Genomic DNA, 23,668 nt, shown 5'->3' with positions numbered 1-23,668 from the left:
GGTTTAAAATGATTTAAAGGGGAAATAAAAGGACAATGAAATTTAGAAGGCCTGAGGGACTGCAATAAAGATTAGTTTTTCTCAAAGCTGGGGTAGCAAGATGATGAATTATTCAGCCTGCAATTCACTAGCAGTGAGCAACTTGCCATCTGTTTCCCTTTTAAAATTATCGTTATTTAACAACACATCTTAAAATGTTTGGAATCCTAACTCAGAGGTTTTGAGTGTGTCTTGTTTTAATTCTTTAAGTAGGTTTCTGTTTTATTGTCTTTTCTGTGATCTAACTTGAGACTCTATTATTTGATTGTATTATATATTCTTGCTTCAATTGATACTTTAAAAGTTTATACAAATGTATACTTTAAAGAAGCAAGGAAATCAGTATTCTTTTGTCTACTCATGAGAAATTTGTACATTGTTTTGAAAAGATTGGCGTTAAATTTTGGCTTACATTTTTATTATTTTTTATCAGCTGAATGTGGAGGTCGTTTTAAAGGAGAATCATCAGGAAGAATCTTATCTCCTGGCTATCCTTTTCCATATGACAATAATCTGCGTTGCATGTGGATGATTGAGGTAGATCCTGGAAATATTGTCAGGTAAATGAATTTCATTTTCTCAACATTACTAGGGAATCTGAAGTACCTACCCAACTCCTATATAAAATTAATATCCATTTATTTCATTTTTTTTTTTTTCTTGAGGCAGAGTCTTGCTCTGTCATCCAGACCAGAAGGCAGGGCATGATCTTGGCTCACTGCAACCTCCTCCTCTTGGGCTCAAATGATCTTCCACCTCAGCCTCCCCAGTAGGTGGGAATACAGGCATGTGCTACCGGGCTAGGCTAATTTTTAAATATTTCATAGAAACGAGGTCTCACTATGTTGACCAGGCTGGTCTCAAAATGTTGGGTTCAAGCAATTCTCCTGCCTCCCAAAATGCCGGGATTACAGTGAGCCACTACACCTGGCCCATTTTGACTGATATACAGAGTTTTGCAGATTATTACCCTAGTGCATCATTAACAATTAGGAGAAATAAGAATAGAAGGGGACTGAATACCATTTCCTGTTGTCCTTGTCCCTAAACACGTTTGTGAAACACTTGCTCTCTGCCCATGTCATCATGTTATATTTCCCTTTTCTGCAGAGTTCTTCACATTGTTACTACCCCTTAGATAAGTACAGAGTCATTATCTCAAATCAACACCAGTCTGACTTCCAAAGCTATCACAGGCTCTCAGTCCCAGCCTTACTATGCTGCTTTGGCTAGAATCATCCTTGACATATGAGCTACTTGGTGTGTTTTCAATAACAATAACTTTAAAACTTAAGAATTACTACTTATATAAAGTAGTAATATAAATTCCATTTATATACAATGGAATTTCAGACAGGCTTCTAGGTAGTATACTGCTATGCATTGATGGATGCAGTATGAGTTGGTACATTACTTTTGCAAGGCAATGTGCAAACTCAAAATAGGCTACACTATATCATCCCTAGTTTATTTTTCTTTAGTCTAAGTCATGCATTGTTTTATATAAATATTAGAATTATTAAACTTGAAATTAATAAATTCACCAAATTTCTGCAATTTCTAAAAATTAAACATTATTTGATGTTAAATTGCAACTCAAATTTAAAGCTGTAACGATTCATATATCAAACATAAATGTATTGTATGTAGAGTTGAGCATGTCAATATAATTAGATTTCTAAATTTTGCACCAAGCACAAAAAGCACCCGATTCTAATTTTGTCTAGCTTAAACGTAAAACAGAATAGATTTAACATGAAATGTGGCAAAAGCATGTACTGTAGGGTCAGAAAACTTGAGTTCAATTTGTGACTATGCCACTCTTTGGGCAATTATTTCATTTATCTAAACTCCATTTGCCATATTTGTAAAATTGAGATAAAAATTATTCCTATTTCATTGGGTCATTATAACAATTAAACAAATAAAATATATGTAACACATTTTGCACAGTGCCTAGCATGTAGAAGATTATCTATAAATGTCCCCTGCTGTTGCCCCAGTTAAATCCATGAACACGGGAAAGAATGTATGCCTGAAGTTTCTACAATTTGCAAAGTTGATGTAATAGTGTATTTAATAATATTCTAAAGAAACAAATTATACGTCTCAAGAAAAATATATTAAGAATATATGCTGTTTACGTAATTCATTTTTAACACATAGCAAAAAAGAAATATCTAGTAAAAGGTACAATGCACATTTGTTGTATTTTTTATTTAAAATTGAATCCTTGTTTAAAATAATCAGAGAAATATGGTTCTCCCACAGCTTGCAGTTTCTTGCTTTTGATACGGAAGCATCACATGATATACTCCGAGTTTGGGATGGTCCACCAGAAAATGAGATGCTTTTAAAGGAAATTAGTGGATCTCTTATTCCTGAAGGAATTCATAGCACCCTCAATATAGTAACCATCCAGTTTGACACGGATTTTTATATTAGCAAATCTGGATTTGCAATTCAGTTTTCAAGTAAGTTTTTTCAAAAGATTTCTTCAATGCAAAATAGGAAGGTGATGTAAATAGTCATGTTAACTTTACTGTTCAAAATTTTAATTTTAAAATTTTAATGATTTTAAATATTCGTGTTTCTAGTCTTCCTATATTTCTGCAGCAAAGGTTAAATATACATGGGAAAAAGGTAATACAGTTAACTTTGAATATTAATTGTTGAGACTTCTCTCCACCTGTAAAATCATTTATTCTTAAAGTAAAAGTGGTGTTAAATTACTCAGCTAAAAAAAAATTACATCACAAAAGCTTATCATCTGGAAATAGTGTAAAAGTGGAAGTTTTAAAATATGAAGTTTTGCAGATGAGGAAGGAAATGACTAGTTGCTATTACAAAAAATACAACCCTACATTTTTCCTGTTTTTTTAAAAAAAGATTATTTAAATATCTGAATTATGTGTTCACAGACATCTTTGACAAAATATTTCAGATGGCTTTTAAATTAAAGATTTTCTATAACAATAATATGACAATGAAACAGCATTCCTTGTAATTACCAGTGTTCTTGTCTTGTTAATTTTTTTCTTCTCATGGCACTGCTAAGTGGCTAAATATATGTTGTTCTGTAAAAGAAATTTTAGTTTAGTTGACGAATAAAATGAATAAAAACTTAAAATTTGTAAATGCTGTTTTAACTTGTTAATGCACATTATCTCTTTGAGAAAATTATCTAATAGATTTTTTATCTGTGTAGTCTTAAAAAGTCCTATTAACAGAAATGTATCAATGTTTCTATGATCAACTATGAGTGAAAACCAGTACTCTTGAAATGTGTCGGAATTCAAATTCTGGCTCTTTACTAACTGCTAATTTTGGGCACTTTACCTAGTGACCCAATACTGGGTTTTCTAATTGACATAGGAATAACAATGCTCATCTCATAAATAAGTTATTAAATCTGGCCGGGCGCGGTGGCTCACGCTTGTAATCCCAGCACTTTGGGAGGCCGAGGCGGGTGGATCACGAGGTCAGGAGATCGAGACCACGGTGAAACCCCATCTCTACTAAAAATACAAAAAAAATTAGCCGGGCGTGGTGGTGGGCGCCTGTAGTCCCAGCTACTCGGAGAGGCTGAGGCAGGAGAATGGCGTGAACCCGGGAGGCAGAGCTTGCAGTGAGCCGAGATTGCGCCACTGCACTCCAGCCTGGGCGACAGAGCGAGACTCCATCTCAAAAACAAAACAAAACAAAACAAAAGTTATTAAATCTAGCAGAATCATGTGTGCACAGTATTTGGTATTGAGTAGATAACTGGTACCTAATAAACAATTATTTTTACATAAATAAATGTAACATTGAAATGTCTTGAAAATAAATAATACAAATAATTTTAAAAAGTGTGAAGGAAGGACTTTTGAAATCAGTGCCAACAAAATATACCGTTTTAGGTAAACAATTATACAGTTAAACAATTGTCTTGGCTGACTTTTTGTTTATGGAACACAATTATTCGCCCTACTAACACAAACGAATTGTTTGTACTATATGACCCAAGCTCATGTGAAAGAGAGGTATAAACCGAAAAGTCAGTATCTCTAAATTTGTACTTTAAATATATATTTTGAGAAAAGGGAATAAAATAAGAAAATAATCATATAATAGGTGAATATAAATGGCTCCGAATTAGAAAATATTTACCAATGAAATAGTCTTCATATTTGTATATTCTACCTCTACTGTTTATTTTTTTAAGTAGGAACAATTTGTCAGACAGCAGCTTAATTTTAGTTATTTCTATTGTAGTTTAGCAATAAACAATTCTTGCTTTTACTTTAGATTAGTAATACATAGTGTTTTCCACTTAAATTGTTATTGCAATTAAATATCTGCATACAGTAATATGGAAAGGTGTCTCAGGCTCAGTGTTTACAAATGCAACTTACACTTTACACTCAACCTTATCTGGTTAAGCGGAAACACACTATTTTAGATGCATTTCTGGGAATTTTTATTGTAGATAATCTGTGAAAATAGCAGTACATTTTTATATTTATTATATTTGTAGGGCATATTAAAGTTATAGAAACAATATATTTCATACTAGAACTTTAATAACTCTGCCTTCATAAGATTTTTTGAAGATGAATAGAAATTTGATCTGAGCCTTAAAACCAACCTATTGAGATAAAGTTACATTGATGGTTACTACATTGTGAATGAAAAATTAACCTCTTGGCTAGAGATCTTTTCTAAAACATGTGCTTACATAGCTTTTCAAGTGTTCAGATTTGAAATGGGAAAATATTCTTTTCATGAATGAACTGTTGATGGGTGCCAAGAATCAAGTAAAATGCTTTATATACATAATCTCATTTAATTCTCACAAACGCCATATAAGATATGGTTATCATTCTCATTGCCCAAAGAAATACGTTAATGTTCAGAAAGTCAGTTAATTTGTTCAAGATCATACAACTAGCAGATGCCTGGCGTGATAACTCAAACTCACATGTCTGAAAGGAGATTAATGTCATGCTTTGTACATACTAAATACTTAGCAGTTATTATTATAGTATTATTATTCTGGATACATGCATTAATATGCCAGAGGTAATAGAAAGCTTTCAGTTATATATTATTAGCTGCAATGGAGTTCTACCTTTTAATCAGTTTGGTTTCCTGATTATAATTCCAATCACTACATCAAAGGTCCCAATCTAAAAAAGGAGATGAAATATGAGTGAAACAGGGAGAAGAAATGAAGGAAAGCTGGAGTACATACATGCCCATTTGAAAGGGACACATGCCCTCTCTGGCTCTAGGCATTTTTCCCTATAGGAAGACAGGAAAATTTTAAAGTGGAATTTGAAATAAGAAATTTTATCTAAAGTCATCTAGTTTCTAAAGTATACAAGTGGTATTAAAGAGAATGTATTTGGACTATAGGCCACTAAACCACTACTGTGGGTCAAACTTGGCTTGTGGGATCATGTTTGCCACTTCAGTGCCTTACCTAAATTCTTCTTCCCTAGATAAATCTATTTCATCCTACCCATTCATTCATATGTCCGTCCACTAATTCATTCACCCATTCATCCTAGGAGAGTCTATTAAGAACCAGGTATTAAACATATTTATCACTAATTAATTCTCAAACTCTTCATTAACTCAAGCAACTCTTAATTTCATATGCACACACACACTCTCTGTCTCTCTCTCTACTGCTTTCCATCACCAAACCTTCTTTTTTCTTTAGTTAACTTATGCTTAAATTCTGCTCCCTTGTGCTTAAATTTTGCTTTCTTCCAGACTCTGTGCCAAGACCCCTTTTCAGTAAAATATTTTCTTACTATTCTAGCTCATGCTCCTTCCACTAGTTGTATTTCTTTTTCCCCAAATAAAGATCAGTATAAACGGCTTAGCAATTCATTGTTCTAGAAGTTTTTTCATTGTTTTTTGTTTTTTTAGAGACAATGTCTTGCTCTGTCACCTAGGGTGCAGTGCAGTGGCACAATCACAGCTCACTGCAACTTCAACCTCCTGAGTTTAAGCGATCTTCCCACCTCAGCCCCCCATGTAGCTAGGGCTACAGGTGTGCACCACACTTCACTAATTTTAAATTTTTTTGTACAGATGAGGTCTCACTATGTTGGCCAGGCTGGTAATGGTATTTTAATTATGGTGCCTTTGCGCCCCCAAATATATTAATATCATGGATACCTTTGTCTCTTAAAATGTCTATATAAAACACATGTTTTGTACAGGGTAATAATATAATTTACTATCCAAACTTAAGATATTTTGGAGATTGAAAGCAAGTGCTAATAAAAATTAAGCTCAGCAATAGACACAAACCAGGATGCTCCTACACAATCAGGAAGTATTGTCGTTTTAATTGTCAGATTTTATTTGAGCCCCGCTTCCCCAATTAGTACAATTTAATTCCATTCTTATTTTGAGCAAATAGCTGTCCATTGAAAGTCAAAATAATTAATTAAAAATAATAAATCAGGCAATAGTAGCAGAAGTCTTCACCAATGAATGTAATAGGTGATACATATTTCCCCAAACTTGGTGCAAAGTGAATTTAACAGAAATGTAGGTCACAGACCAACTTGATGATCATCAAGCCACTATCGGCAGCCTCATGACTTTTATTTTGTGATCCATTCATCCTTTGTAGAGCCTGTTGCTTTATCTCTTGGTGTTATTGTCTGCAAGGCACTTTTGCTTAATCACAGCTACTTAAGTCTAACATTGCTACTTCGTTCTGTCCTATGTGCTGTCCTCACTTCTCAGCAGTCAGCTTCTATATCCTCTGCTTACATTTTAATCTGCCTGTCTCATTCCACTTTAGTTTCCCAGGGAGGATACCATTGGGTATCATGCTGTCATTTGCCCACAGAATAGTAGATTCTGACAGAGCATTTTCTATGCTCTTCACTCTTTGACCTCTCTGTTGAGAATCTTCCCCTGCTGGGTAATACAAAATACTGAGGCCCATAGCTAATATTGTTGAAAAATCTCAAGGAAATAGATCCCTTAGCCATGAGAGGTTGAAGTTCCCCAGCTTTAACCGATTGCATGGTGCCCCTGCCTTTGTTCTCATCCTTATTATTGTTCCCTGCACTGCTCTAACAGTCGACTAGCCACTCACTTCTTTATCCCTCCAGCAAAACTTTTCTCCACATTTCTACCTGACTGATCTTTCCGAAATACAAAATTGGACATCACTTCTCTGTTGAAAATTATTTAATGGCCACACAAATCTAAACTCAAAACTTTGGCATGACATTTAAAGCCTCCAGAATATGTCCCAACCTACCTGCCAGCTTCACTCCTCACTATTCATTTATATACATCCAGAGGTCTAATTAAATTGTCCTGAAAGGACAATATCATTGCACGTTTCTACTGCTTTGCAAACTCTCTTCCATATTCCTGAAACACTTGTGCCTACATTCAAAATTTGTACATTTTTAGTCATTTTCCAGGGCCTAGGCTAAATGCTACTTCTAGTAGCAATGAACTACTAGACAGAATTACTTATTTCCACATATGTACTGCTCTTCCCTGGTTTACTCAGGACAGTCCTCATTTATGCCTGTTGTCTTGGCATTCTGACTGTTTTGACATTTATCCTGTATTTTCCCTTTTTAACAAAGTATCACTATTAATAGTTCATTAAAATAAGCCACAGTGTATTTATTAGATCCTTGCTTTGTGACATAAGTTTGTAGTGCTCAGTAATTATAATGCATGGTTACATCTGAAAGACAAATACTATTAGGTTGATGCAAAAGTAATCGTGGTTTTTGCCGTAATAACTTGTATCTATTTCTCAACTTTTTCCAGATGCCAGGTAATTAACACTTACCTTTCAAGGATAACATGTAGGACACTTATAGATAAAATGAAACATTCTTAGATATGAACAGGTCACCCATTCTGACCCTAGATGGTGGTGGGAGGAGCATTTATTTTTTTTTTTATTATTTATTTTTTGAGACAGAGTCTTGCTCTGTCACCCAGGCTGGAGTGCAGTGGTGCGATCTTGGCTCACTGCAACCTATACCTCCCTGGTTCAAGTGATTCTCCTGCCTCAGCCTCCCGAATAGCTGGGATTACAGGCGCGTGCCACCATGCCCAGCTAATTTTTTGTATTTTTAGTAAAGACGGGGGTTTCACCATGTTAGCCAAGACGGTCCTGATCTCCTGACCTTGTGATTCGCCCGCCTCAGCCTCCCAAAGTGCTGGGATTACAGGCGTGAGCCACTGTGCCTGGCCGGGAGGAGCATTTGACATTGTTGCCCTGACAGATATTTTGTATAACAGATAATTATGCCACAGCATGTATTGTGGTTTTAATGATACATAAGACTGCCAGGCCATGAATTGGCCAGGATTAGGGGGAAATATGGGAAATATGTGTTCTTGAAGTATGTGTAGAAATAGAGACTGAGCAGTTGATTTACAGACCTACAAAATATATCCTGAATACTCATGCCACGAGTATATATGCTGTTTATTTTATTGTGTAAATTTGGAACTAATTACTTTATCATTAAAATATGCTTTATTATCTTGCAATAGACCTTTACGGCAGCAATGAGATTTTAAAAATTAAATGTTTAATGGAAAAGTATGTACTGAACATTCATTTCTTAGGAAAGCTGATATCCACTAAGAGGTCCAAAAGGAAAGTCAGTTCTACTGAAGGGGCTGTCAAGAAACACCCAAGCAGAGATCATCAAGGATTCTACAAAAACCAATCCTTGTGAAAATTGAAATGAAACCAAAAAGATAGCAGAAAATGATCAGAGTAGTTTTTTTCTTTGTTTGTTTGTTTGTTTGTTTTGAGATGGAGTCTTGCTCTGTCGCCGAGGCTGGAGTGCAGTGGTGCGATCTCGGCTCACTGCAAGCTCCGCCTCCTGGGTTCACACCATTCTCCTGCCTCAGCCTCCCGAGCAGCTGGGACTACAGGCGCCCGCCATCGTGCCTTGCTAATTTTTTTTGTATTTTTAGTAGAGATGGGGTTTCACCATGTTCTCCAGGATGGTCTCGATCTCCTACCTCGTGATCCGCCCACCTCGACCTCCCCAAGTGCTGGGATTACAGGCATGAGCCACCGCACCCAGCCAGTTTTTTAATCACTATTTGTAAATCCAAGAATTTCATACATACAGAAACATTTTTTTAAAAAAAAAAACAGAGAGTAACACATAATCCCATTGCAATAAAACTTATTTAGATAAGTGATAAAACTTTTTTAAGAGGGAAAATCATGCACTGATCATTTATTTAGCTGTGTGAACAGAAATTAGTAAAACATTGAATTAAATGAAACACTATTATTTTGTGTATTATGTTTACATTTTATAGGCTAGTGAAGAGGGCAGTTTTATTAATATATGCCAAAATATGAATCAGATTGAATGGTTATTTTAAGCCACAATAATGCATTAAATACATCTTCATCATTTTAAAGTACCTGATATATTAAATATGTGTTAATCATTTTATAGTACCTATCTTCGACAGCCACATTATTTTTATTTCAATTTATTTTACTGTGGTAAGAACAATTAACATGAGATCTGCTTTTTAAGCAAATTTTTAGGTGCAGAGTACATTATTTTGGCTACAGGTGCAACACTGTATAGCAGGTCCCTAAAGCTTATTTATATTGCTAAATGGAAATATTGTGCCAGTTGATTAGTAACTCTCATATCCCATCTCCCCTAAGCCCCTGGAAAAAACCATTTCACGCTCTGATTCTATTAATTTGACTATTTTAGATACTCATATAAGTGAAGTCATGCAGTAGTTGTGTTTCTGTGACTGGCTTGTTTTATTTAGCATAATGTCCTCAAGTTTCACTCATGTTGCTGAATATTGCAGAATCCTTTTAGAGACCAAATTGTATTCCACTGTGTGTCTTTCCCATATTTTCTTAACCTGTCATTAGACAAGTTGTTTCCAACATCTTGGCTATAGTGCATAATACTGCAATGAACTTAGGAATACTAATACCTCCTCGAGATCCTCATTTTAATTATTTAGGATAAATATCTAGAAATGGGATTGTTGGATCGTAAAGTAGTTCCATTTTTAGCTTTTTTGAGGAACCTTCATAATATTTTCCATAGTGGCTGGCACCATTTTGCATTCCCACCAATAGCATGTAAGAGTTTCTATTTCTCCATATTCTTGCCAACACCTTTTTTTTAAATAAATACTAACCCTCCTGACAGGTATGAGGTAATATATTATTGAGATTTTAATTTGCATTTCCTTGATGATTAGTGATGTTAACCATTTCTTCATATACCTGTTGTCCATTTCTATGCCTTCTTTATAGAAATGCCTATTCAAGACCTTTGACTGTTTTTTATCAGTCATTTGCTATTGAGGTGTAGAGGTTCCCTATGTCTTTTGGATATTGATCTATTATTAGATGTATGGCTTGAAAATATTTTCTCCCATTCCATACATAGCTTGCCATTTCTCCCTGTTGATTGTACAGAAGCTTTTAAGTTGGATGTATTCCTGTTTATTTTTGTTTTCGTCACCTATGCCTTTGGTGTCATGTCCATGAAATCATTGTGAATACCAACGTTATAAAGCTTTCTTCTCTTTTTTTTTTCTTCTGGAAGTTTTACAGTTTCAGGTCTGGCATTTAAGCTTTTAATCCATTTTGAGTTGATTTTTGTGTATGCTGTAAGATAAAGGTCTAATTTCATTTTTTGCTTGTGGATATCCAGTTTTCTAAATACCATTTGTCAAGGAGACTATCCTCTCCCCTTTGTGCATTCCTGGTACCCCTCCCCCACTGCCCACACCTTTTTGTTGCCCTGTCTTATAGTGTGGACCTGTTACCCTTTCATAGATTTATTTCTGGTCTCTCTATTCTCTTCCATTATTCTATATGTCTCTCTTTATGCCAGTACCATACAGTTTTGATTATTGTACTTTGGTAATATATATTTGAAATCGGGAGGTCTGATGCCTTCAGTTTTTTATTCTTTCGCAAAACCGATTTGGCTATTCAAGTTATTTTTGGTTTCGTGTGAATAGTAGAAAATTTTTTTTCTGTTTACAATCCATGAACAGAGGCTGTTCTTCTATTTGTTTGTATCTTTAATTTCTTTCATTATTGTTTTATAGTTTTCAGTATACAAGTCTGTCACCTCCTTAGTTAAATTATTTCTAAGTATTTTATTCTTTATGAGATTATTTTAAATTAGATTGTTTTCTGAGTATTCTTTTTAGATAGTTCGTTGTTAGTGTATATAGAAACACAATTGATTTTTGTATGTTGATTTTGTATCCTGAAACTTTACTGAATTTATTAGTTCCAACAGTTTTTTTGATAATGTCTTTAGGATATTCTATATATGAGATTGTGTCATCTGCCAACAGACATTATTTTACCTATTTTTTTTTTTTTTTTTCAGTTTGGAGGCCTTTTGTTTCTTTTTCTTGCCTAAACTGCTCTGGCCAGGACTAGCAGTACTATGCTAAACAGGAGTGGGAAGTGAGCATCCTTGGCTTATTCCTGATCTCGGAGGAAAAGTTCTGTTTTTTTTGTTTGTTTGTTTGTTTTCCAGACAGTATGATGTTAGCTGTGGTCTTTTGATATATGGCCTTTATAATGTTGAAACATTTTTCTTCTTCTATTCCTAATGTATTGAGGATTCTTTTTTAACATGAAAAGGTATTTAATTTTGTCAAATGCTTTTTCTGCACCTATTGAAATTATCATGTGATCATGTGATCTTAATCCATTATTCTGTTAATGTGGTGTATCAAAATAATTGATTTTTGTGTATTGAACTATCTTTCTGTCCCAGGAATAAATCCGACTTGGACATTGTGTGTGATTCTTTTAACACTTTAATGTGCTGTTGGATTTAGTTTGCTAGTATTTTGTTGAGGATTTTTGTACATGTATTCATCAGAAATATTGATCTCTTGTTTTCTTTTCTTGTGATGTATTTTTCTGGCTTTGGCATCATGGAATATTGCCTTTACACAATTAATTTGAAAATTTTTTTTGTTTTTGGTTTTGTTTTGTTTCAATTTGCGGGGGTTAGTGGGAAGAGTTTGAGAAGGATAAAAATTAATTCTTATTTAAACGTTTGGTAGAATTCACCAGTGAAGTCATCTGGTCATGGACTTTTCTTTGTTGGGAGATTTTAAAATACTGCTCAAATGGCCATATTAATAATGAGTCTGTTCAGGCTTTCTATTTCTCATGATTTAGTCTTGGTAGACTGTATATTTCTATAAATGTATCCACTTTTTGCCCTCAATTATCCAGCTTATCATATAATTGTTCAATATAGTCTCTTATGTCTCTTATTTCTGTAGCATTATTCTTTCTTTTCTGATTTTATTTATTTTAGTCTTATCTCGTTTTTCTTAGAATAGCTAAGGGAATCTCAATTGTGTTGAGATTTTCAAGAAACCAACTCTAGTTTTATTGTTAATTGTTTTTCTATTTTCTATTATGTTTTTATATTTTCTTTAATCTTGATTATTTCCTTCCTTCTGTTAACTGTGAGCTTCTTTGTTCTTCTAGTTCCTTGAAATAGAAAGTTATGTTATTTACTTGAGACATTTTTCCTTTTTATGTAGATGTTTATTGCTATGAACTTCTTACATAGTCCTGTTTTTTCTGTTCCCCTGCATTTAGGCATATTGTGTTTTTGTTTCATTTGTATTGAGGTGTTTTCTATTTCTCTTTTTTATTGATATGTAATACTTGTACATATTTATGGAGTACAAGGGATATTTTGATACATGCATACAATGTGTAACTATCAAATAAGAGTAACTGGAATATTCATTATATCAAACATTTGTCATTTCCTTGTGTTGTACATTTTAAATATTCTTTTCTAGCTATTTTGAAATATAAAATAAATTCTTATTAACTATCATCACTCTACTGTACTATTTAACAATAGAATTTCTGCCTTCTATATAACTGTATTTTTATACCCTCTTCATCCCATTGGAATGCTACAATTCCCAGTATCTAGTAACCACCATTTGACTCACTACCTCCATGAGATCAATTTTTTGTTAGCCCCCGTATATAAGTGAAAACATGCAATATTTGTCTTTCTGTGGTTGGCTTATTTCACTTAACATAGTGTCCTGTAGTTCCACCAATGTTACTGTAAGTGACATGTTTTTATGTTTTTCCTCCCCGTGGCCGAATAACATTCCATTGTGTATATATAGCACATTTTCTTTATCCATCCATCAAATGATGGTTGATTGAATACCTTGGTTATTGTGAATAGGGCTGCAATAAACATGCACGTGCAGCTATCTCTTTGATACATTAATTTTCTTTCTTTTAGATAAATACCCAGCAGTGGGAATGCTGGATCATGTGGTAGTTGTATTTTTAGCTTTTAAGGGAAACTCCATACTATTTTATATAGTTGCTGCATTAATTAACATTCACACCAACAGTGCATGAGCATTCCCTCTTTTTTTTGCATCTTGCTCAGCATGTTATTTCTGTCTTTCTGATAGCCATTTTAACTGGTGTGAGATATCTCGTTGTGGTTTTGATTCTCATTTCCCTGATGATTAGTGATGTTAAGCATTTTTTCACTTACCTGGTGGCCGTTTGTACATCTTATTTTGAAAAATGCCTAATCAAAGCATTTGCTCAATTATTAATTGGATTATTTGTGGGTTTCTTTTTGTTTTGGTTTGTTTTGTTGTTGTTTTTTTTTTTTGCTATTGAGTTGTTTTAGTTCCTTATATATTCTGGTTATTAATCCCTTGTCAGATGGGCAGTTAGCAAATATTTTCTCCCATTCTGTAGGTTATCTCTTCACTCTGTTGATTGTTTACTTTGCTTTACAGAAGCTGTTTAGTTTGATATAATCACATTCATTTAGTTTTGCTTGTGTTGCCTGTATTTTGAGGTCTTATGCAAAAAATATTTGCCAGAACTAATGTCCTGAAGTATTTCCCAATGTTTTCTTCTGGTAGTTTCATAGATTAAGGACTTACATTTAGGTCTTAACCTATTTTGATTTTAGTTTTGTATATGGTGAGAGATAGGGGTCTAGTTTTATTCTTCTACGTATGGATATCCAATTTCTGCAGCACAATTTATTGAAGTCCTTTCACAGTGTGTCTGTTAAAAATGAGTTGGCTGTAGATATATGGAATTATTTCTGAGTTATTTTTCTTCTTCCATTGGTCTGTGTGTCTATTTTTATGTCAGTATCACACTGTCTTGATTACTATAGCTTTGCAATATATTTTAAAGTCAGATAGCTTGATGCCACTAAGCTATCTTTATTCTTTTTGCTCCCAAATTGCTTTAGTTATTCAGGGTCTTTTGTGATCCTGTAGGAATTTTAGAATTTTTAAAAAATTTTCTCTGAAGAGTGGTGTTGGTACTTTTTTTTAAATAAAAAAATGAACTCTGGCAAGTTTTATTAAATAAAAATTTTGCATTGTTTACTTTTCACCAGACTGTTCTGGCATGCTTCTAATGATATCAGAATCACCCAGATTAATGATAGCCAGTATGCATTGTATGTAGTATATTTCACATGCTGTACCCAATTCAGTGTTATTGCCACTGTAGTGATGGATACCAGTTTTGGCCAACAATATTTAGTACTCTAATTCAGATTTCTTCAAAGTCCGGCAGTTTCTAGAGAGGATGATGAATTTTGCTTTGCCTTGTCTGATCATCTTCAGAGTTGGCTTGTACCCTAGCATCTTTTTAATGTGGTGTTGTGTTCAGTTTGCTAGTATTTGGTTGAGGCTCTTTGCATCCATGTTCATCTGAGATATTGGCCTATACTTTCCACTTTTCATAATGAGTTGGACTCTAGAGTTAATTGACTCCAGTGATGTTTTCATCTTCTTTGTGGCCCCCATCTTCCTGCCTTAGGTGAAGGACAGGCCCCACTCAAGAGCACCCACCAAGATGGCCAAGGAGCAAGAAAATGGCATTGATACTTTGGAAGAAATTACTTTGAATTTGTAAATAACTTTGGGTAGTAAGGATCTTATAAAAATATTAATTCTTCCAATCTATGAACATTTAAATGTCTTTCCATTTTTCTTGTGTCCTATTTTTTAATAGTGTTTTATAAATTTCATTGCAGAGAGATTTCACTCCTTTAGTTAAATTTATTTCTAGGTATTTTATGTATTTTGTAGCTATTGTAAACGGTATTTATTTCATGATTTTTTTTCAGATGGTTTGTTATTGGCATATAAAAATGCTACTGAGTTTTGTATGTTGATTTTGTATCCTGCCACATTACTAAGTTTATTTATAAGTTCTAACAACATTTTGGTTGAATCTTTAGGTTTCTCTCAATATAAGATCATGTCATCTGCACACAAGGACAATATTGCTTCTTCCTAATTTAGATGCCTTTTTATTTCTTTCTCTCATTTAATTGATCTGGGCAGGACTTTTGGTACTATGATGAATAAAAGTTATAAAAGTGGTCATTCTTGGCCTTGTCTCATTCCAGATCTTAGAGAAAAGGCTATCGACATTTCCCTGTTTAGGATGATGTTAGCTGTGGGTTTTTTTATATGTGGCCTTTGTTATTTTTAGATATATTTCTTCCATAACCAGTTTTTTGAGAGTTGTTATCATTAGGGGATGCTGAATTTTGTTGACTGCTTTTTTTTTTTTTTTTTAGCATTTGTTGCAATGCTTCATATAGTTTATTTCCATGATTCTGCTAATGAGATGTATCCTGTTCACTGATTTGAATATGTTGAATGATATTTGCATCCCAGGGATGTATCCCACTTGATCACAGTAAATGATCTTTTTAATGTGTCGTTGTGTTCAGTTTGCTAGTATTTGGTTGAGGCTCTTCGTTTTCTTTTTCTGCTGTGTCTTTGGTTTTGGTATCAGAGTAAATTCGCCTCATAGAATGAGTTTGGAAGTGTACCTCCTTTTCAGTTTTTTGAAATAGTGTGATTAGAATTGGTATTAGGTCTTCTCTAAATGTTTGGTAGAATTTAGCAGTGAATCCATTAGTTCCTGAGTTTTTTATTGATGGGAGACATTTTTTTTACTACTTTGAACTCATTACTTGTTATTGGTCTGCTCAAGTTTTCTATTTCTTCATGGATCAATTTTGGTAGATTTATGTGTCCAGAAATTCATCTACTTCTTCTAAGTTTTCCCATTTGTTTGTGTATTCTTCTTCATAATAGTCTCTAATAATTCCTTGTGCTTCTGTGGTATCAGTTTTAATGTCTCATTTTTTGGCTGTGATTTTTACCTGAGTCTTCTCTCTTTTCTCTTAGTCTAGCTAAGAAAAAATTGTTAATTTAGTTAATCTTTTCAAAAAGAGAGTTTTCATTTTATCCTTTGTGTCTTTTTTCACTCTCAATTTTTTTTCCTGTTCTGATCTTTATAATTTCTTTCCTTCTACTAATTTGGGGTTTGATTTGTCATTGTTTTCTAGTTCTTTGAGGAGCATCAGATTGTTAATTTGAAGTCTTTCTACTTTTTTGTATAGGTGTTTCCTGCTATAAATTAGTACTGCTTTTGCTGTATATTTTAGATTTTATTTGGGGTGTTTTGTTTACATTTCATTTTTTCAAGAAATCTTTTAATTTCCTTCTTAATTTTTTCACTGACCCATTGGTTGTTCAGGAGCATGTCATTTAATTTCCATGTTATTTGTACAATTTCTAATGTTTCTTTTGTCTTTAATTTCTGGTTTTATTCCATTATAGTCAGAAAAGATGATTAAAATATTTTGGAATTTGTCAAGACTTGTTTTGTGGCATAACCTGTGCTCTATCTCAGAGAATGTTCCTGGTGCTAATGAGAAGTATGTATACTCTGCAGCAACCAGATACAATCTTTTGCAAATGTCAAGTAGGTCCATTTGGTGTGCAGTGTAGTTTTATTCCGATGTTTCTTTGCTGATTTTCTGTCTGGATGATTTATCCATTGCTGATTGTGGAGTGTTGAAGTCCCCCACTATTATTGTACTGTTCTCTCTCTCTCCCTTTAGCTGTATTAATATCTGCTTTAAATATTTGGGTGCTTTGATATTGGGCACATATATATATATTTATGATTGTTATATCCTCTTGATAAATTGACCCCTTCATTATTACATAATGACTTCCTTTGTGTCTTTTCAGTTTTTTGACTTGCTGTCTATTTTATCTAAGTATAGCTACTCTTGCTCTTTTTTGGTTTCCATTTGCATAAAATACATGTTTCATTCCTTCACATTCAGTATATGCATGTCCTTATAGATGAGCATGTTCCTTGTAAGCAGCATATATTTTGGTCTTATTAGTTCATTCAGCCACTTTGTTTTTCAATTGAAAATCGAGTCAATTTACATTCAATGCCATTATTAATAGATAAGGACTTACAAATGTCATTTTGTTACTTTTTTTTCTGGTTATTTTATAACTCTTCTTTTTCTTTCTTCTTCACTTCCTTTGTGGTTAAGTGATTTTCTTAACCACAAAGTTAGTATGTTTGAATCCCTTGCTTTTTATTTTTACTTTCTCTTTTATAAGCCTATGTTTTGTGATTACTGTATGGCTTACAAAGAAAATCTTTTAGTTGTACAAGTTATTTTAAACTAATGGCTACTTAAGTTTGGTGGCAGAGAAAAGCATAGAAACAAACAAAGAAAAATCTATAAAGCCCTGCATTTTGATTTCATACTCCTCCCCATATTTAGGCTTTTTGTTGTATCAATTTATATCTTTCCATATTGTCTCTTAACAAATTGTTATAGTTATTATTTTTGATAGATGTGTCTTTTCTTCTTCAGGCTAAAGATACAAGTGTGACACACCACAATTACAGTATTAGAATATTCTGAATTTGTCTGTGTACTTAATTTTACCAGTGAGTTTTATACTTTCAGATGATTTCTTGCTGTAACATCTTTTTTTTTTCAGATGGAAGGACTCTCATTAGCATTTTTTGTAAGACAGTTATGATGATGAAGTCTCTTAGCTTTTGTTTGTCTGTGAAAGTTTTTATTTCTCCATCATGTTTGAAAGGCAGTTTTTCTCACTACTATATTCTTGGTTAGAAATTTTTTTGCCTTTAGCACTTTGAATATTCCATGACACTCTCTCATAGCTTGCTGAGAAGTCTACTGCCAAATGTATCATAGCTCATTTATATGTTATTTGCTTTGCTTTTGCTATTTGTAGAATCCTCTTTGTCCTTGACATTTGAGAGTTTGATTATTAAATTCCCTGGGATAGTGTTATTTTGGTTGACTCTGCTTTGTGATCTTTGACCTTTCTGTACCTGGATATTCATATTTTTCTCTAAATTTGGAATGTTCTCTGTTACCATTTCTTTGAATATACTTTGTATCCGTACCTCTCACTCCTTCTTTAAGTCCAATGACACTTAGATCTGCCTTCTTGAAGCCGTTTTCTAAATCTTGTAAGCCTTCTTTATTCTTCTTAATCCTTTGACTGTGTATTTTCAAATAACCTGTCTTCCAGGTCATGAATTCTTTCTTCTGCTTAATCAATTCTGCTGTTGAGACATTCTAATGCATTTTTGCATTCATCAGTTCATCAATTGTATTTTTCATTTTTAGGTTTCTATTTGATTTTTAAAATTATTTATATATATAATTTATCTAATAAACTTCTAAATTGATTATCTTATCTAAGTTTCTTGAAGTTCACTGAGCTTCCTCAAATTAGCTATTTTGAATTCACCAAAAGGTTGCATATCTTGGCCACTCCAAGGTTAATCACTGGTGCCTTAGTTAGTCTGTTTGGTTAGATCATATTTTCTTGAATGTTCTTGAGGCTTGTGGACATGTGTCAGTCAATGTCTGAGCATTACAGAGTTAGTTATTTATTCCAGTTTTCACAATCTGGCCTTGTTAGTACCCATCCTTCTTCAGAGAACATTTCAAAAATTCAAATAGGATTTATTATTGAGTTCCCCAAGCTTGTAGTCACTACAGCTGTTTTAGTACTAGAGAGTATTCTAAGTCCAATTACACTCCAACCATCTTGTGGACTTCTATGTACTTATTTCTGATAAACTTTTGGGAGATCATGGAAAATTTCTTGGGTTGCCAGGATGATCCTTCACTCACCTTCCTCTCATTACCTCAAACAGGATTCTCTTCATACTCAGCTGCCTGGAGTTTGGGAAGGGGTTATGTGGCCATTCCTGTGGCTGTTGTAACTGGCACCCAAAGCCTGCAATCTTCCAGACCAGCACAGCACTGAGGCTCACCCAATGCCCATAATCATGGCCTGACTGCTGCTGATGTTTATTGATAGCCTCAAGGCCACTTTAAGCAGCTGGTAGTGAAGCCAGCTTGGATTTGGTTTGTTCTATCCTGCCAGGGTAGCAGATTTCCTTCTGGCATGGGGTGGATCTAGAAGAAATGATGGGAGCAGTGGCCTGAAATCAGGGGCTTTGGGGATCTGCCCCATGCTGTGTTGTGCTGTGGTGGCACTGTACTAGTTTCCAAGGCAAAGTCCCCAGTACTCTTCCCTCTCCTTCCCTCAAGTGGAAGATGTCTCTCTCTTTGTCTCTGCACCGTGCTAGAGGAGGGGTGACTGTGTTAGAGGAGGGGTGACATAGGTGCTTCTGTGGCCCCCGCAGCTGGTGTCACACTGGGTTGCACCATAAGCCCACAGCCTTCCAGGTCAATGCAGCACTGGGGCTCACCCAAAGACCATGGTCACTGCAGAATTGCCGCCACTGAAATTTATTTGAGGCCCAAGACCATTTCAGTCAGCTAGGGCTTAAGCCCTTCTGCTGTAGCTGTGGCTACAGATTTCTGTCTTGCCTGGTGTAAGAATAAGTATTCCCTCTGTGGGTACTGGCCCAGAGTCAAGGGCTTTGGAATTCTGTCCAATGCTGTATTCCATTGTGGTAGGATCAACACGGACTTCTAATGCAAAGTCCCAACTGAGTTTTATATATTCTTGTGTTGTATGTTTGCTGTGTAGAATCCTTTCATTTCAAATTGAAGAACTTTCTTGGCATTTCTTCTAAGGTAAGTCTAATGGTATGAGCTCCTTCAGCTTTTGTATGGGAGTCTTTTTCTGTCCTTCATTTTTGAAAGACAGTTTGGCCATGTATGGTGGCAGGCTATTTTTTCTTTCCACATTTTAAATATACCATCACTCTCCTTTATGGTCTGCAAAGTTTCTGCTGAAATAGCTACTCTTATGGAGCTTCCCTTATATGTGGCAAGTTGTTCTTCTCTTTCTGCTTTCAAAATGTTTTCTTTGTCTTTAATGACTATTGACAATTTGCTTGTAATGTGTCTCAGTATGGATTTATTTAAGTTACTCTTATTTGGTGTTCTTTGGACTTCTTGGGTCTGGATGTTCATTTCATTCTCCAGGTTTGGGAAAATTTTAGCTATTATTTATTTGAGTAAACTGTCTTGTCTTTTTTTTTCTCTTCTCCTTCTGACACTCTCATAATGTAAATATTGGTCCCTAAATTGTGAGCCTTAAAGTTTCTTCACTTTTTTCATTATTTTATTCTTTTTGCTCTTTGGACTGAATTATTTTTAATGATGTGTCCTTGAGTTGCTGGTCCTTTTATTAGCTTGATCTAGTCTGCTGCTGAACCTCGCTAGTTATTTTTCACTTTAGTTATTGTGTTCTTCAGCCCCATATTTCTGTTTGGTACTTTATTATATTTTCTGTTTGTTGGAATTCTCATTTTGTTCATGCATGATTCTCTTGAGCTTTGTTTATGATAGTTGAGCATCTTTATGATAGTTATTTTGATTTGTCTGTCAGATAAATTGTATAACCTCATTTTATTAACGTTGCTCTCTGGAGATTTATCTTATTCCTTTGTTTGAATTATTCTTTTCTGATTCTTAATTTTCCTTGATGTTCTGCATTGGTGTATGTGTATTATCCAATTATACACACTGCATCCCGTCTGACCAGACTCTGCTTGTACAACAGAAAACCACCATCAACCAGCCTGGCCAGAGATTCTAGGGTCTCTACCAACAACTCTTTCCTTTTGCAAGGAGAAACAGACAGCTGGATTTTTGTTGGTTTGTTTTTTTGAGGCAGAGTCTTGCTCTGTCATGCAGGCTGGAGTGCAGCAGCGTGCTTACAGCTTACGGCAGTCTCAACCTCCCAGGCTCAAACTGATCCTTCTGCCTCAGCCTTCTGAGTAGCTGAGACTATAGACATGCACCACTCTGCTGGCTAATTTTTGTATTTTTTGTAGGGATGTGGTTTTGCCATGATGTTCAGGCTGGTCTCAAACTCCTGAACTCGGCCTTTCAAATATTTAAAGTGCTGGGATTATAGGTGTGAGCCACTGTACCCCATTAGCTGTGCGTTTTGTGTAATTGCTGTGTGCTGACCCACTGGGGGAAACTATGACATCCACCAGTCTGAACCACCATTTCCATTATCCCTTTTTTGTGACAGACCAGTTAGAGTTCTAAGACTGGCAAATAGTTGCCAGTTCTTTGGGCAGTCCCGGCAAAGTTGGGGCATTGGATGCTTAGATCAACTCTTTTTCTTCTCAGAGAGAAGCTGAGAGCTGATTTTGTTTGTTTGATTTTGTGGTTGCTGTTGTTGCTCATGTTATGCTGAGCAGCAAAGAAGACTTGGGACATCTGAGCAGCAGGGAAGCTTGAAGCTAGGGGCATCAATTGCCCCTAGCTTCCATCTCTGTTTTCCCCAGCTGGTATACTGTGCTGGTCCCATCAGAGATCCAAGACTGGCAAGACAGAAGCCAGACCTTTGTGGAGTCCTCTTGGAATGGTTGGGGTGCTACATGTGCAAACCAAGGCCTTTTCTCCCCTGGGAGAAGCTGGGAGCTAAGGGTGAATCTCTTCCTGATTATATGGCACTGTGCCAGTGGTGGGGATTCTGGCAAGAGGGTGTTCTGGATCTCTCTACTAGTTTTGGTCAGTCTGGTTTCACATTCACCTGGGCTGCAGGAGCCTTTCACTTAGTTTCTGGATTTGTCGATGATTTGTTCCTCAATTTGTGTTTTTTGGGGGTGGAGTGTACAGGACTTTCTGCTTTGCCATTGTGCTGATGTCACTTGTCATGTTCCTTTTATTGGAATTATTTCCTAAATTAAAGTGCTCCTTGGTATTCAGTTTATCACTGGCATCACGACATCTTTGTTAGTAACAGGTTTTTGTTTCCTAATTACTTGCTAGCATGTTATGAAGAATGGGATATTTTGATTGAGAATTTTCTGCGTTTGAATCCTGGTTTACTGTGTTTAAATCCTGGTATATGTTGGGACTTTAGACCTAAGAGTGTATAACTAGTTATTTTAAGATATTCTTACTTGGCATTTTTTTAATGAATAAATTGCCTACAAACTTAAAGATGATAAATCATTAGAATAGATGTTTGGATTGGCTGCATGATTTTTAGATTTTTAGTACTTATATTAAGGATTATGTATAAACTGCTAATAATGTCTGCACACTAATTATAAAAAAGCTCAATTAAAATTTTTTAAAAAAGTAGTGAGGAACTTGCAACTTGCATACAGTGTATGTTAACATACATGAGGACCATAGTGTTATCACTGATGATGTGAAAACCAGAAGACACAACTATGTATTAAAAAGCAGGACTTTGTATTTAGGTCAAATGAATACTATACTAATTTCATCACTTTGTATTCTAAATTGTCTTCTGAGAATGTATGAAGAGTGTTAATATGCCAGCTCTCTTAGCAGAACTTCACAAATAGTTGAAAAAATCTATTTTTATATGAGTCACATCAATTGCTTCAAATAGAGAATCAGTAACATTGATTGCCTCAAATACTTAAATTCCAATGCAAGTTTTATTTTTGTATTCATTTCATAAAGTCAAAATAAAGTATTCGAAAGTTGATTGTGTTAAAGATAAACATATATTATACATTCAGTTAAAAATTAATGTTTTATTAGTTTTAAATTTACTGAGACTTGTTCTACTGAGAAAACCATAGCCTAGCATGTTTTTTTAAAAAAATACCATGTATACCTACCTAAAAAAAAGTGTATTACCATTGTTTTTGAAGAGTTTTATAAATATCAATTTTGTTGATAGTGTTAATTATTCAATATCATTACTTCCTGTTCACTTATTTTATCAACTACTCAAGAAAAGTGTTAAAATGCCCCACTGCTGTTTCACATTTGTCTATTTATTCTTTTTATCTTTTACTTTTATTTTTTGCCTCATGCATTTTGAAGATATGTTATGAGCTGCATACATTTTGGATGCTATGGATTTTTTTTGACCCTTTTTTGACCCTTTTATTGATATGAAATCTCTCTCTTTTTCTCTGGTAATTTTCCTTTGTCTATATATATATATCATATGATTAATGTGTCATGTTATGCCTTTTAACATCTTTTTACTTTTAAGTTATCAGTGTCTTTATATTTAAAGTAGACTACTAGTAAATAGCTTATGGTTGCATCTTGATTTTTTATTGTTTGAAAATCTCTCTCCCTTAGTTGGAGTCTTTTAACCATTAGACTACTTATGTTTAATATAATTATTCACTTGATTAAAGTTTGTCTACCATATTGCTATTTTTTTATTGAATCCACCTGTTAATTGTCACTTTTTTCTTACCATCATTTTTTTCTCTTCTATTAGCTTATTAGCTATACCT

At 34.4% G+C, this 23,668-nt stretch overlaps 1 protein-coding gene and 1 pseudogene across 3 annotated transcripts in view; one reads left to right on the top strand and one right to left on the bottom strand.

Annotated features, from left to right (window-relative positions):
* The window catches only part of CSMD3 (CUB and Sushi multiple domains 3), a 1,218,611-nt gene that overhangs the window by 889,068 nt on the left and 305,875 nt on the right, over positions 1-23,668 (top strand). For all 3 annotated transcript variants that reach the window (XM_055287089.2, XM_055287087.2, XM_055287086.2), the window contains 2 exons: positions 473-599; positions 2,311-2,513. In XM_055287089.2, coding sequence (XP_055143064.1) covers positions 473-599; positions 2,311-2,513 — 330 coding nt within the window. The remainder of the gene's footprint in view (positions 1-472; positions 600-2,310; positions 2,514-23,668) is intronic.
* Positions 14,491-14,919, bottom strand: LOC129486730 (large ribosomal subunit protein eL30-like; annotated as a pseudogene).

Source organism: Symphalangus syndactylus, chromosome 7, assembly GCF_028878055.3.
Source record: "Symphalangus syndactylus isolate Jambi chromosome 7, NHGRI_mSymSyn1-v2.1_pri, whole genome shotgun sequence".
In the NCBI taxonomy this organism is placed as follows: Eukaryota; Metazoa; Chordata; class Mammalia; order Primates; family Hylobatidae; genus Symphalangus; species Symphalangus syndactylus.
This window is presented reverse-complemented; position numbering and strand designations above follow the sequence as displayed.